General features: G+C 36.8%; 1 protein-coding gene across 1 annotated transcript; it reads right to left on the reverse strand.

Moving 5' to 3' along the window:
• Positions 1 to 908: 908 nt before the first annotated feature.
• On the reverse strand, positions 909 to 16,250 carry LOC306881320 (acetyl-coenzyme A synthetase, cytoplasmic-like). The gene is made up of 18 exons (XM_079435352.1): positions 16,029 to 16,250; positions 15,744 to 15,939; positions 12,538 to 12,629; positions 12,283 to 12,386; positions 11,099 to 11,171; positions 10,084 to 10,159; positions 9,579 to 9,660; positions 9,311 to 9,448; positions 8,450 to 8,620; positions 8,147 to 8,280; positions 6,805 to 6,937; positions 6,588 to 6,644; positions 6,404 to 6,484; positions 6,185 to 6,293; positions 4,943 to 5,011; positions 2,045 to 2,221; positions 1,885 to 1,959; positions 909 to 1,798 (listed from the first exon to the last, which is right to left on the reverse strand). Exons 1-18 carry the CDS (start codon positions 16,186 to 16,188, stop codon positions 1,671 to 1,673), a joined length of 2,055 nt encoding a protein of 684 aa, XP_079291478.1. The 5' UTR covers positions 16,189 to 16,250; the 3' UTR covers positions 909 to 1,670.
• Between the last annotated feature and the right edge of the window lie 244 nt (positions 16,251 to 16,494).

Genomic DNA, 16,494 nt, shown 5'->3' on the forward strand with positions numbered 1-16,494 from the left:
CGTCTGTTGTGATGGAGCTTAAACAAGAAGAAAAAGGAGATGATCCGATCAGAAAAAATGATCTTTTGATAAAGAACATAATCTTCCATTGCCTGCGAACATAGAAAGATTAAGATTTCAGCAGAACACAACAGGACAGAAGTGCTCCATGTACAGAAAGAGAGGGGACAAGGGTGTGTTTTTCTCAAAGAGCCACAAGGGGGAGTGTGTGTGTGTGTGTGTGTGTGTGTGTGTGTGTGCGTGCGTGCATGTTTATGTGGTTTATGAGGACACAAATTTGTATAATGACATGGGTATGACAGAGGTATTACAATATGAAGGTGGTTTATGAGGACACTGCCTAGGTCCCCGTAATTCAAAAGGCTTAAAAACATACTAAATGGTGTTTTTTTGAAAATCTAAAAATGCACAAAGTCTCCTGTGAGGGCTAAGGTTAGGTGTAGGGTTGGTGTAGGGCAATAGCACACACAGTTTGTTCAGTATAAAAACCATTACGCCTATGGAGAGTCCCCATAAACCACAAAAACCAACATGTGTGCGTGTGTGTGTGTGTGTGTGTGTGTGTGTGTCTATATGTTTGGCTATTTGTAAGGGCCATATGTTTCGACTTAAATGACCTAAAAAATTAAGTGAAATGTTCAAAACTATGATTTATGACATTGACGTGCTCTTTACTATTGAATAGATCGCAAATCAGTCAAATCAAGTTTTACTTTAAATATACTTTCATACTAACAGGTTTGTTTTAGAATAAGGTTTAGAGTTGGGGTTTAGCATAAATAAAATTATTCATTATTAACATGTACCTTCTTTAATAAATAAAATAAAATATTGAGTAATGAAAACTTCAGGGGAAAAGTGACTGAAAGCAATTTCACATAAAAAATAGTAATAGTCAAATATTTTTTGTTGTTGTTAAAATATAAGCTTTATTTACATATTTTAACAAAACTAGCAAAAAAAATGATATATATGCTTTAAAACATAAACATAAAACGGAAATGTGCAATTATTACTGTTAAACTACTTGGAACTAATATTTCTGTCAAAGTAGCATTAACAACTGGTTTTGTAAAAGCTTATTCATCCAGAACAAGACGCCATGAAAAAAAACTGAACATTTCTCTCACAATCTTTCATATCAAATAAAATTGAAATGGAAAAAACAACAACAACAACAACAACATAGTCAAGCCTGCAAGGTTCAAAGTTCAAAACTAAAATTTCTAATATTGCTAATCTCTTTTATGAAATTAAATAATGAAGTGATTTTATTCTACAACAAAAATTGCTTAAGTGATATGAAATAATATGAGAGAAACTGCACTTATGGATGCAATTAAAGGCAAAATGTAAATACATTTTCGTGGCACTAAAAAACATCACAAAGAAAAAATATTTACATAATATATCCCCTGACAGAATAGAAGAAAAAAAAAAATCAATGAAAATCTGACTGTATTGAAATGGGAAGTTCAGTGTCCAGAGGTGAGCTTTCATGAAACACTTCATTTTGTGATTTTTGCTTGTTTTAACTGATTCACGAAAGGAGTTACACCCCATTAGATGTGATCTAGGAGAACCAGAGCCCGTTCTAACCCAAACCCAAAGTCTTTACCACACACAAGGTGACACACAGAGGCATCAAAATGGATGGAAAACAGCTGCATTTACGCTGCCGCCTCACATCTTTGGCTGAACAGCACCTCCACGACCTTGGGATCAGCCAGGGTCGAAAGGTCACCCAGGTCTTTTTCATTGCAGGCGATTTGTCGCAGAACTCTTCGCATGATCTTACCTGCAAGACGGGTGAAAAGCTTGAGTTTAGGAGTGAAAGCGGAGATGTGGGGAGAAACTGAAAATGCAAAAACAAGATCCCAGTACCTGAACGGGTTTTGGGAAGCCCTGGAGCGTTCTGGATGAAATCTGGGGTGGCGATAGGTCCGATCTTCTCCCTCACTGAATGAAAAACTCAAGTTAGTAAGCATGGAATTGATTCAGATTGTATTTTCTGTCAGTGTTTAATGTGATCGTGACCTCTGACCTTTTCTCTTTAGTTCCTCCATCAGCGTGCGGTTGAACTCTTTGTGGTCTTTCAGAGTGACGAAGCAGTACAGACACTCTCCCTTCACTGCATGAGGCCGACTGACCACCGCCGCTTCAGCCACCGCCGGGTGTTCGCTCAGAGCCGCCTCCACCTCTGCTGTGCTCAACAAATGACCTGAGAGACCACACACTGCTGTTCAAAAGTCTGCATAAAGGGGTCTGTATGATTGTTCTAAGTAATTAATACTTTTATTCAGCAAGGATGCATTAAATTGGTCAAAAGTGACAGTAAAGACTTTCATAATGCTACAAAAGATTTCTATTTCAAATCAGCACTGTTCTTTTGAACTTTCTATTCATAAAAAATCCTTAAAAACATTGTAACATGCTTTCCACCAAATATTTTTCATCATTGATATCAGAAATGTTTTTTGAGCTGCAAATCAGCATATTAGAATGATTTCTGATGATTTCAATGATTTCATATTTTTCCGCAGACTCTACTGCGGAAAAATATGCGCAGACTCTGGCTCCAAACTAATCTCTACTGCGCAGACTCTGGCTCCAAACTAATCTCTACTGCGCAGACTCTGGCTCCAAACGAATCACTGCTGCGCAGACTCTGGCTCCAAACGAATCACTGCTGCGCAGACTCTGGCTCCAAACGAATCTCTGCTGCGCAGACTCTGGCTCCAAACGAATCACTGCTGCGCAGACTCTGGCTCCAAACGAATCTCTGCTGCGCAGACTCTGGCTCCAAACAAATCTCTACTGCGCAGACTCGGGCTCCAAACGAAACTCTGCTGCGCAGACTCTGGCTCCAAACGAATCTCTACTGCGCAGACTCTGGCTCCAAACAAATCTCTACTGCGCAGACTCGGGCTCCAAACGAATCTCTACTGCGCAGACTCCGGCTCCAAACGAGTCTCTACTGCGCAGACTCTGGCTCCAAACGAATCTCTACTGCGCAGACTCGGGCTCCAAACGACTCTCTACTGCGCAGACTCGGGCTCCAAACGAGTCTCTACTGCGCAGACTCTGGCTCCAAACGAATCTCTACTGCGCAGACTCGGGCTCCAAACGAGTCTCTACTGAGCAGACTCGGGCTCCAAACGAATCTCTGCTGCGCAGACTCGGGCTCCAAACGAGTCTCTACTGAGCAGACTCTGGCTCCAAACGAATCTCTACTGCGCAGACTCGGGCTCCAAACGAGTCTCTACTGAGCAGACTCGGGCTCCAAACGAGTCTCTACTGCGCAGACTCTGGCTCCAAACGAATCTCTACTGCGCAGACTCGGGCTCCAAACGAGTCTCTACTGAGCAGACTCGGGCTCCAAACGAATCTCTGCTGCGCAGACTCGGGCTCCAAACGAGTCTCTACTGAGCAGACTCTGGCTCCAAACGAGTCTCTACTGAGCAGACTCTGCCTCCAAACGAATCTCTGCTGCGCAGACTCGGCCTCCAAATGACATAATTTACTCATGATGGCACCGGAGACGCATCGTCCATCTTTTTTTACAGTCTATGGTTTTATGTCAACATGAAACATTAGCATATTGTCTGCCCACTTGTTGCGCGCGCAGACCTAGGAAAACTTGATTTTCGCGTTGGTCTGAATGAAAATGAAAATTCATTCTTTGCCACTAGGTGCCGCTTTTGGAGTGTTATATGCTCACAAACACTGCTTTAATTTAGACCAATCACCGCAGATTAACGTCATGCAAAGGAGGGGTATGGAAAAATGTGTCATTGAATGAATCGTTTGGGTGTCGTTGAGCAAATAAGGTAAAAATAAATCCATATTATAAGAAAATTAAAGTGTTTTTTGCAAGCACGTCAACCTGTTGTTGGGGACTCCCAAACCCAAAATATGAACCTTTCATAACCCATAATAGGGACACTTTAACATATATTCAAACAGAAAATAGTTTTATCAAACTGTAATAATATTTCACAATGTTACTGTTTTTACTGTATTTTTGATAAATAATTGCAGACTTCATCAAAAATATTAATAAATCACAATGTTTCTAAACTTTTGACAAGTGTATATACTGTACTGTGTATATATATATATATATATATATATATATGAAGAGTTTATTTGCAAAAACAGTATAATATAGAAAATTTTCAAAAATCATGTTTTTTATTATGCTATCATGTTTTTATTATGTTTTATTGTGTTCGTTAGCTGTAGTTTTTAGTAGTTTTTTTTACGTAATCAAAATAACCCAACTGCAGTTTGATTGAGATTAATTGGAATGCACAATGAAAAAACATGATTTCTGAAAATGGTCAAAAACGGAGTTATCTGTTTTTGCAAATGATCTCTTCATATATATAAGATGCTATCTAGTACTCTAAAAGATAACTAAAACTATTTAATATTTTAATAAATGTCCTGTTCTGTGTTTTACAAATATTTAGTATGTCATACATATTATTTAACTTGGAAATATGTCATATTACGGACGTTAAAGCAAATGTATGAAGTTCTGTATGTAGTTTTATGTATTTTTGCGACTTTGAAGCCCCCTACAGTTAAATAAGTGGAATTCACTGTGGTAAATATTGCCTATTCCTGTCGTAATTACAGTGGATAGCTGTACACGCACATTTGTTGCTGCCATATAGCGATCCACCCTTTTCGCGGAATCAGTTCGCTCACCAAACTGACATGCTTCCAGAACAGACGTTTGGGAAAGAAACAGAAGCTATTCACCTTATTAGAAGTCAGTGTACCATCAGAATGATTTTAAAACGGATATTTTGAGGTAATAAAACAAACGCCCAGTTGCTTTAAAAGCCTCTCGAATGCTGAGAAGGAATGAGGAAAACTAATATGTTGTCTCTAACCGCCAGGTGGCAGCACTGAAGCAGAATCTCAATCTCACCAGAGACGTTCAGCATGTCATCGATCCGGCCGGTGATCCAGTAATATCCGTCCTTGTCCCGCCTGCAGCCTGAGGACAGAAGGACACTCGGTTACAGTAGCCTACATACTGCCATACGATACGACACAGCAACAGCTCATGCTGTGAATAGTGACTGCTGAAGTTTGGTGACGCTGCTGAAACAGACACATGGTGACTGGTAATGTATATAGTCAGATTGCTTTTTGGATGTAACCTGTAAAGTAGTGCATTACTTCTTTTTTTTTTTTGGTACGGGGTAAATGTGCAAGCAATGCATAATGAAAGTGAAAGTGGCGTGACATACAGCCAAGTATGGTGACCCATAGTCGGAATTTGTGCTCTGCATTTACCCATCCAAAGTGCACACACACAGCAGTGAACACACACACACCGTGAACACACACCCGGAGCAATGGGCAGTCATTTATGCTGCAGCGCCCGGGGAGCAGTTGGGGGTTCGGTGCCTTGCTCAAGGGCACCTCAGTCGTGGTATTGAGGGTGGAGAGAGCGCTGTACCCTCAACCTTAGGATTACGAGTCCGACTCCCTAACCATTAGGCCACGACTACCTAATGCTTTTCATTTAACTGAGATGAGATACAAAAGTCCATATAAAATATGTTAATTGCAAAATTCATCATAATTTGTCGCTTTCATTAGATGAGATTTTAATTTGATTGCTTTTTGGAAGAAACATGTAAAGCAACCTTACCTTTTGAATTTACATCATAATACCTAAATTACTTTTTTAAATTAGTAACTTGTCTGATATTTATTTAATTTATATATATATATATATATATATATCACAGATTGCCACTGGAGTTCTCTTCCACTCCTCCATGACGACATCACAGAGCTGTATATTATTTTAAATAGATGTGTATGTGAACATAACGCTGTAAGATTGGAATACTTTTTGAATATATTTTGGCCTATTTGAAACTAAATGTATTTTACTAAATATACTTCATTGAGCGTCACTGCATATATTTACGCATTTAGCATATATTTAGCAAATATTTAATTTATATTTTGTCAAGAAATGAATAGTTTTTTTTCCATATGGATTTGCAGACATGAGAGAATGTAACTTCTAAATGTAAATTATCAATAAGTAACAATGGATCATAATGAATCACGCAAAAATCTAACATTCCATTTTCAAAAATAGCATTCACCAACACACACTGGCTCTGATATGGATGTGTTGCTACATTACCATCTCCTGTCACATAGAATCCTGGGAATTTTCTGAAGTAGGTGCTCTCAAAGCGCTCCTGATTCCCGTACACACCTCTCATGATTCCTGGCCAGGGCTTCCGGAAAACCTGAGACCAAAACATCCGTTCATGGTCAGAGTAAAAACTCATGCAGTTTGGAAATAACAGCTGGGATATCTGAACTACTGCTTGATGTAAAACTAGGATGAAAATCTCACCAGGTATCCCTCCGCCTCGCCCTCTAGTTCTTCTCCATGTTCATTGAGAATGGCAGGCTGGACTCCAAAAAATGGGCACGTCTGCAAAGAGAAGACACTTCAATATCAGAGTCATCCATCCCATTTTTAACAGTTTCATAAGACGTAAGATATAATACGTGAAGGTGATTTTCATGAGACTCACAGCAGATCCAGGCTTCAGTGGTGTAGCAGCTGGAAGTGGAGTCAAAACATGGCCACCCTGCCGACACAACAAACTTATTATTAGTTGAGCATTAGTGTATATTATGTGACATTTTATACAAGCAATAATGAACTTTGTGGTAAAATTCTAATTTTACCACAGTTAAAGATTGTTTTAGGCAATTTAGGTTTGGTTTTGATAATTGTAAATGTTTTACCGTCTCTGTTTGCCAGAAGGTATCGATAACCGGACAGTGCTGCTGACCCACAACATCATAATACCAAAGCCAAGCCTCCGGGTTTATGGGTTCACCAACCGTACCCAACACACGCAAACTGGACAGATCATACCTGACACAGACAGATCCAAGATTACTCACATAACTAGTTTGCAATATTTGTAGAATATCTCAAAACAGACAAAAACCATCCATGTCTGAAGCACAAACTGTATGTTGTGTAAAAACAATATTCACTGAAGGTAATTTTCTCTAAAACAACCTTTGATAGTGTAAACCGTCTCTGTAAGCAGCACTAGCACACCACTGAGAGATGTGTGAGAGACTCATCACACAACATGAATGTGTGTTCAACACTGTCGGCTACTAACTCAGTATGTAACAACATCTCTACCAGGTGACAGCAGGACTAGCTGACCTGTTGCAGTATCTTTAATAAGTCAAATAAAACATCCAGAGATTTGAACAGTGCTCAGTGATGGCTCTGGTTTTCTGAGGCCTCCAGCGCCCCCTGGAGGACAACCCTTTCTAAAAAACAATAATAGTATGGTAATATTTATGTATATAATTATAACTATTATATGTTTTTATCATTATAATATTATTTGTGTTATTATTATACCATGTTAACAATAATTGTTATTTTTAATGTAATTTTATTTAATAATAATTGTTTATTATATATTTTTGTTAGGTTAGGGAAAACCAATATTTTTACAATATTTGTAAAGACAATCATTGTAAAAAATTATGTATCATACTTTAAAAGTATTAATAATAATAATGTGTGTGTGTGTGTGTAAAATATTTATAGCAATAAATGTGTAAAATAAACTAAATAAAAATAATTCTAATAGAAATTTTATAATTTTTACCATTATTGTTTTTTGTTTTTTTCTAAAACATCAAGTTTTCTGATTGGGTGTGGGTTATTTTAGTTTTATTTGATTTTTTTTAGTTTACAGGAAGTCTAATATTTAGATTATTAGACTTCCTGTGTAATAACTGTAAACCAAAAGGTTTAAAAACATAATACTAAACACAAGTTTTGTTTGAGGGTTATGTTTAGGGGTAGGGTTACTTGAGGGGATAGAAAATCAGAAAATATGCTATAAAAACTATTACACCTATGAAGAGTCTCCGTAAAACATATACAGTATACAGTGTGTGTGTGGATACACTGCTATGGGGACAAAATGTCCCTACAAAGATGGCAATAGCCAAAATCCTTGTCCTTGTGATGACATTTTTTGGTCCCCATGAGTGTGTGCGTGTGTGTGTGTGTGTGTGTGTGTGTGACTGTGTGTGTGTGTGTGCTCACCGCTGCAGTGGTTCTCTCCCGTATTTCATCAGCAGTCTTATAGCAGTGGGTGCAGTGTAGAACTTAGAGACTCCGTACTTCTCAATGATCTCCCACAGTCTGCCCACATGAGGATACACCAGCACACCTTCAAACTACACACCACATCACACTCATTCAAACCGTTTGTGATAAATGATGAATCTTAGATCAAATTGACTTTATATATTTGGAAATGACAGTAAAAGTTGTGCTGAATATTGCAGAAACAAGTTCACAATTTCCCAGTTTGTGCAAGTAAATATTCTGCATTATATTTCTTACCAGCACGCTGGTGGCACCATTGGCTAACGGGCCGTAAGTGATGTAGGAGTGGCCAGTTATCCAGCCAATGTCTGCTGTGCACCAGTAAACGTCATCATGGTGATAATCAAAAACATATTTGAAGGTCAGTGATGTATAGAGCATATAGCCAGTGACGGTGTGAACGACCCCCTGTACAGGAATGAAGGAATGAATCACTGGAATGAATGAATACTAGCACACTGCTTAGTGTACACTGTGTGTGCAGTATATACTGCATGCTGCCTACTCTTTTATAAAAATAGTATGTGAAGCAAAATAGTACGTGATGCTGAAACTTCTTTAAACAATATCATACTAAAATTGTTGTCACATTAAATCAAGTGGTGTCCAGTTAACATTCTCGAAATAAATATTGCTATTTTGCTATATTATTACAATTTAAAATAACTGTTTTCTATTGTAATATATATTAAAATGTAATTTATTCCTGTGATGCGCAGCTGTATTTTCAGCATCATTACTCCAGTCTTCAGTGTCACATGATCCTTCAGAAATCATTCTAATATGCTGATTTGCTCAAGAAACATTTCTGATTATCGATGTTTAAAAAACAGTTGTGCTGCTATGTTTTTTTTTTGGAAACATTTTTGTGATTGAAAATAAAGTGAAAAAGAACAGCATTTACATGAAACAGAAATATTTTGTAACGTTATAAATGTCTTTACTATCCCTTTTGATCAATTTAATGCAACCTTGCTGAATATAAGTATTAATTCCTTTCAAAAAGTAAAATCATACTGAGCTGAACCTTTGCACTTGTGTGTTTGTATGTGTTGTATATTTCTATATTATATCAATTCTAGGTGAGAGGTCCCTTGCCTTGGGTTTTCCGGTCGAGCCGCTGGTATAAAGTATGAAGAGAGGATCTTCTGAGTCCATCCACTCCGGTTCACACTCATCTGACACACCGTCCATCAGATCATCCCACCAAATGTCACATGATTCATCCCACGGGCTCTGGAGCACATGCACACACACAAGAGACAATAGATTGGTCATTCGTTTAAGTGCCGCATTGAATTTTAAATTTCCTGCTAGAAAACCATCATACTGTAAGTAGTCCATAACACTTGACCATTTGACCAACCTGTAGTTTGCTGGAAGCATCAGTGTTTGTTCTGAAGGCATGATGTTTGACCACCACACACTTCTGAACACACGAGGCCATGCTGAGCGAGACAGAGAACACAGTACGAACATAACATGATATTTAAAAGCAAAAAAAAAAAAAGTGCATATTGACTGTTCTAAGCTCTCATGAGTAAGTAATAATAATAGTAATGTTTTCATCATGGCATTATGTCATTTATTGAGTAATACCATCAATTGTGCCAAATCAACGACATCATAATTCAGTCACATGTTACAAATCCACACCCGTGTTACATTCTTTCTGTTTGCTCCAGGATCCGTGTGTCTCATTATGCATGTTGCCATGGTGAGATGAAGCGAAGGGTTCCAAACTGTGCTGTTGCTCAGCAACCCCTGACAGTCTGTGATTGGGGGTGTGTGTGTGTGTGTGTGTGTGTGTGTTAGTAATGGATGTAAACAGAGGTTCCTCTGATAGCAGAGAGCAGCAGACAGGGACGTACCTCTCCTTACAGCGCTCCAGAGCTTCAGACGCAATCTTCTTCAGATTGATCAGCTTGTCACCTCTGTAAACACCATCTGTAGAACACACACACAAACACAGAGAGAGAGAGCAAAAACACATGAGATAGGAAGACAAAGAGAGGTGAGGATGATGCACAGGATTTTATCAGTCCTTTAGGAAGCAAGCATGTTTATAAGGTTGCAGGTTGCTGGGGGGAAAAAAAATAATATGTATTTATATATATATATATATTATTATATTATTATTATTATATATTAGTAGTATATTAATAATATTAGGAAGCATATTTTATTTTTAGGAAACAAGCGTGTTTATAAGGTTGCAGATTGCTGGGGGGGAAATATATATATACTGTATATGTAAATATAATTTTTCATATTAATAGTAGTATATTTAATATATTAATAATATTAGTATAATAATACTATTCTGAATTAAGAAAAAACTATTAAGATTTTGCCTATATTTTCTGCTCAAATCTTCATTCTAAATTCTTTTCTAAATAATAATTTAATATAAACATATGTAAGCTAATATCCTTAAGAAATCATTATAATATGTGTGTGTGCGTGTGTGTGTACATATATTATTTTATATATACATTACAATTTATATTGACATTTTTTATATATATAAAAATATAAATAAATATATATTTTTTCTTCATCCATAAATCTGATTTCAGATTTACCGGCACCAAAACATCACACAAAAACTTTGGTGTATCATTTTGTTTCATGAATGACAGACCTGAATAAGCCACAAAATGTGATTCAGACTTCACTGAAGCCCAGAGGGTGACTACACAGGATTTCGGGTGTTGTAAACATCACATCACATCCCATCTCTCGTAACTTTATCTTATCACTTACTGTATTTCAAGCTTATCTGTAACAGCTCATTGTGAGCTCATCTACTTAACAAACCCAATAAACATACAGTCAGTCCAAACACACAGATTCAGACCACCTTAATAAAGCAACTGATGTTACCTGCTGTTACCAGGATGTTGCACTGAGCATCCATGATCCTCTCGCACAGAGACTCAGACGAGAAACCTGCAAACTGAATGAGGAGGACAGGAGAGAGTTAAACACTTCTGCATATGCTCAAGATAAATAATATGGATATCTGAGGTTCCAATACAAATGAATACAATTACAGTCCGACTGAAATGGGGTCATCATCCAAACTTAAAAACAGGCTTTGATATCAGATATAAACTACCCTGGAAAGCACTCGTGTGTTATTTTTAGCACCATCTATAATGTTTACATGGTTAAAGAGGCTTGGCAGGCAGAAATAGTCTTGCAGGGTAAATGAGGCAGTACTCATTTCATGCTAAATACTGACCCGAGTTTAAACTCTCTTTCAGACCATCCTCGACAGATGATAGAGCTTAAAAATTTAAATTTGCTGAAAATGTACTCATTCTTACATCATCCAAGATGTTTGTTTCTTCATCAGATTTGGAGAAATGAAGCATTCCATCACTTGCTCAACAGTGGATCCTCTGCAGTGAATGGGTGCCGTCAGAATGAGAGTCCAAACAGCTGATAAAAACATCACAATAATCCACACCGCTCCAGTCCAGTCCAGCAATTAATATCTTGAGAAGCCAAAAGCTGCATGTTTCGAAGAAACAAATCCATCATTAAGACATTTTTAATGTCAAACCCTTGCTTCTAGCCAAATGATCACATCAAAATCCACCGACATATTTGTTTTGGACTGTTTTGGCTTGTAAATGGTGCTTGATATGTGCATATTTCTCTCCTGAATCAGACAAGATGACTTTTTCTCTGGCATTTTAGCCAGAAGCGATGGTTTGAACATCTTAATGATGAATTTGTTTTTCACAAACATTCAGCTTTCTCTTCACAAGATGTTAACTGATGGACTGGAGTGGTGTGGATTACTTGTGGATTATTGTGATGTTTTTATCAGGTGTTTTGGACTCTCATTCTGACGGCACCCATTCACTGCAGAGCATCCATTAGTGAGCAAGTGATGGAATGCTGTATTTCTCTAAATCTGTTCTGATGAAGAAACAAACTCATCTATATCTTGGATGGCCTGAGGGTGAATAAATCTTCAGCAAATTTGCATTTTCAGGCAAACTATTCCAGAATAGTTTTTTAATGAAGATATACTATAGATCTGTAAAGCTGCTCACCACTATCGAGTGAACAGCCCCGATTCTCGCACAGGCAAGCATCGTGTACACCAGTTCTGGAATCATGGGTAAGTAGATGGCGACTCTGTCTCCTTTCTTCACACCTGGATCACAGAAATAAACATCAAAGTAAATCTGATTTACATTAGGAAAAATACTCATGTCAGAGGTTCAGGCTGAAGGCACTAATATTGGATTTGCATTCTAGAAAAGCTGAGCAAACTCAAACGCAGAGGAGGATGATGATGGTCTTACCCAACAGCTTCAATGCATTGGCACATCGGCACACGTTTCTCAACAGCTGGTTGTAGGTGATGGTCTGGTGATGATCAGGTGAGTTTCCCTCCCTGAAGAAAACATTGATCAATATTAAACCATAAGGAAATAAAGGATTTATGGCCTTCATTGTGCAATACAGTGTGTTGGCCTCTTGAACATACTTTATTGATAATAAATCCAAAATTTAATCTGCGTTTCAGATGATTTTGCAATTCCAAAAAGTCTGAGACCGATTGTAGAAAAAAGCTTATTCTTTTGCATTTAATACATCATGACAAATTGTATTATCAGCAATTTGAGTGAAAAGTCGAATGCACTGTTGTTACCGTTAACTAAAATAAAATAGTCAAAAATAGTTTTTATCAATTGAAAAAAATATGAAATCAAACAAATGCTAGATGAAAAACTTAAAAACCTCAAATGAAAATGTTGCATTAGCAAATAAATAAGATTACTTATTAAAATTACTTGTATAGTCATTTTACTGCTATTTATGATATTACTATGTATAATGATATTGAACAAATAGAAATATTAAAAACAAAACTAATAAAAATAACAAAAGTGCAAAACAAAATTTTTAAAATTAATTTAGATATTAATAAGTGTTATATCAGTATATAAGGAATATTAAAATAGTACTGTTTGGGGGAAAAAATAACAAACACGATGTAACATATATGACAATGTCTCGCCCTTTTTCTTTAACAATAGCATAATTTTGCTCCAAAGAGCATCTTGTGCTTTAATGGAAGCAAAAAAATAAAATATCAGTTTGAATGAGATCTGGACTTGACAAACTGGACTTGACATGATCAGCGACACTCATTTACTCACATCTGAATTGTCATTAAGCAGAATATGAAACAATCCGTCTTTGTTTTATGCCATACTATTCATTTGTTGTTTTAAGTCCTAAAACTGAATTTAGACTTTGATTGTCAGTGTGGTCTCAGACTTTTGGACCCCACTGTACGCGTCTCATTTTTTACAGGAACAGGGCTGTACTTTGGCTCTGCTGCCTGCATTAGATTTGGACGTCCGTCAGCTGTTCATTTGGCCAGTGGGCTTCACTTAATGCACAAGTCAATTAAATAGATTGTAATATGGCAACATGTCTTGTTAAATTACTCTTTAGACTTAGAATTTCACATTTTCTGAAGACAATGTGCTTTTTTGTGCAAGAGTTGCTGCTTTTAGGTTAGTAGCTGATGTGCAAATTCATGCAACACAAGGAACATCGTAACAACGCAAACCACCATGAGAGCTCTCAGCCTCGGTTTACTGTGCATCTGCACCTGGCCGTCCAAAAAAGGAAAGACCATGATGGACTGCTGACAGGATGAACAGTTTTTAAGCAAAGCGACCCCTTAGGTATGAATGGATTGCATGCATAAAGAATTGATGCTGACCTGTGAGGTTGCACATTGCACCATGTTTTGTGTATATGTTTAAGGATATGTATTGTCCATATTGCTTTTATGATCCTGTGTGAAACCCTGTGTCCTCCGTTAGCATGGTTAATGTCTAACTGAAGTGTCGCCTCAGCATGGTTCGCATGCTTCGGTTCTTGGCATCTGTTAGGAGACTCTCTGCCAAAACCACTTCATGTAACGAGCCAGAGAGAGGCCGTCTAGACTATAGACTGTAAGAACTACAGCCGCAGGAATCTGTCCTCATAGCACGCTTCTGTTCACCCATGCAAACCTGTTCATCTGGTACTATTAAACGGTTTATATTTAGATTGCTGCAGTTAGATATTTGCCTATTGACCCTTAAAATAGAAAAACTAAATGATATATTGCTTAAATAATAATGCTTGAATTGCTTAAATAATTGCTACATCGTATATCATTATTACATAATAAATAAATATATAATTATTTTATGCATATATTAATTTATATTAATTTCTATATTACATCAATGAGAATACGTTAAGAATGCAAACTTTTAATAAAAAAAATGTAAATACAAATTTAAGGTGAAAAGAGCTTAATTGCCATTAAAACACTCATAATAATGTTAATGCTCATAAAAATGTGCTATTTTAATATATGCACTATACAATTTCTTATTTCTTTACAAATTTGGGGTGAAATATGACCTGGATAAGTTGTGAGATTAAAGTTGTTAGAATATGGTTAAACGGTGGTGTAAAGCAGGTGATTGATATATGACTTGAGTGGTTCTGTATATAACAGCAGTTACATGACACCCCTATTAATAGTATTAAACTATTAATACTTCAGAGCATAGCTAACTTGACAACAATGATTATTCTGAGTGTTGCTGAACCATGTCACCTGCATGACATCAAGCCAATATTATATCACTTTGATTAAATACTGGAAAGAGTCATAGGGATGTTCCTGTGAGGTCATCAGGAATTAACATTTGATGACTTCTCATGTGTCATTCATGCAATTCTTACAGGAACCATCTTATCACTCTTTATAGCATGTAATCAAGGGACAGGAACAGGAGATCCTGCCAAGCCCTACTTATAAAATCATATTCTCAACTTTAAAAGTACGGACTGAACCTTGCACAAATGCATTAACTTGAAACAATTTAGACTCTAAATTAAAATGAGTATTTAATTATATTAAATTATATATAATTATAAATAATTATTATATTTATAATTCTAATTTTACATATGTATGACCATGTTGCAACCTATAATTACTTTAATGTTAGTATAATATTAATATTACTATATAATAATAATTATTATAATTATAATAATAAACAAGTAATAATATTAAACAAGTACATTTTATTATTTAAAAAATATTTAACTATTTATTTAAATATATTTAAATATTTAAAAATGCATAAAAGCACATAACAAAATTACTAAAACTTAAAGTAAACACTGGTTGAAATATATATATTTATTTTACATTTTATATATTTTAAATACATGGTTTAACATATATTTCAGAATGTCTCTGCATTTGTCGCTCTTTTTTGACAACACAATATATTTTAATAAAAAAATATTTCTTTAGTGAGTTTGTGGGAAAACACATGACAACAAGTTCTGCTCTTTTGCTTTGACTTTGACACAAGCAGCAGGCCTCAAATGCATCAACTATTAAATCAGATCAAGCATGCATTACATGCACAGAGTTATATGTGCATCATTTTAAAACAGTGAGAACATGTTAGATTACCAGTAGTAAGCCACTTTCTCTCCCAGGTTCCTCTCATGCACATTTCGGTCAAGGACATTGTAGCAGATGTTGGTTTTTGCTCCTTCCATGAACTTGATGTAAATGTTCCCCTTGTTGACATCAAAGTTATACTGCAGCATCGGGCCAGACGGAGGCTTCTTCCAGTAAAACTCTTGAGCAACATCAGCCCAGAACTCTGCAATGCATGGTAAATCAACACATTTACTGCATTATCTTACATTGGAGTCTCCCGCTCATTTATATGCATGCACTGTTTTATGATACCTTCTGGCTCTTCTGTAGACTTTCTGTATAAGGCAAGATATGCATCAAAGTCTGGTACATGTGCATCAGTGAACAGGTCGTTGGATGGATGGTAAGTCTTCTCCTTCGGCTCCTGAGGTCCTGGAATGACCCTGTTGGTGGAGACTGACACTGGAGACATTTCTCAATCCTTAAGATCTGTGTCAAGATAGATGTCAGTCTGGAAATGAAGCGGATTATTGTGGCTGTGCATGTGGTGTCCACCCTTTAATCATGCCCAGTATGCTCAGCACCGCCTCCACCTATCAGAGCACTCCATTCAGCACTCCTACTTTTCCATTGGCTGAGCAGCTGCTCGGCTGCTGATCCCACTGCAGAGGGAGGCGCAGCACGAGTCTGACGGATGATCTGCATGTTTGCTGAAACACACAGTGTTGGGAAGGTTACTTTGGAAATGTAATAAGTTACAGATTACAAGTTACGATAC

Source organism: Barbus barbus (assembly GCF_936440315.1).
Source record: "Barbus barbus genome assembly, chromosome: 15".
Lineage (NCBI taxonomy): Eukaryota > Metazoa > Chordata > Actinopteri > Cypriniformes > Cyprinidae > Barbus > Barbus barbus.

Excerpts from the sequence above, each read along its gene's own strand:
- LOC306881320 (XM_079435352.1), bottom strand. The coding sequence starts at position 16,188 with ATGTCTCCAGTGTCAGTCTCCACCAACAGGGTCATTCCAGGACCTCAG. Across the intron at positions 12,387-12,537 it reads CAATGCATTGAAGCTGTTGG|GTGTGAAGAAAGGAGACAGA; the intron begins GTAAGACCATCA and ends TCTGTGATCCAG. Across the intron at positions 6,485-6,587 it reads CACTGAAGCCTGGATCTGCT|ACGTGCCCATTTTTTGGAGT; the intron begins GTGAGTCTCATG and ends TTCTCTTTGCAG.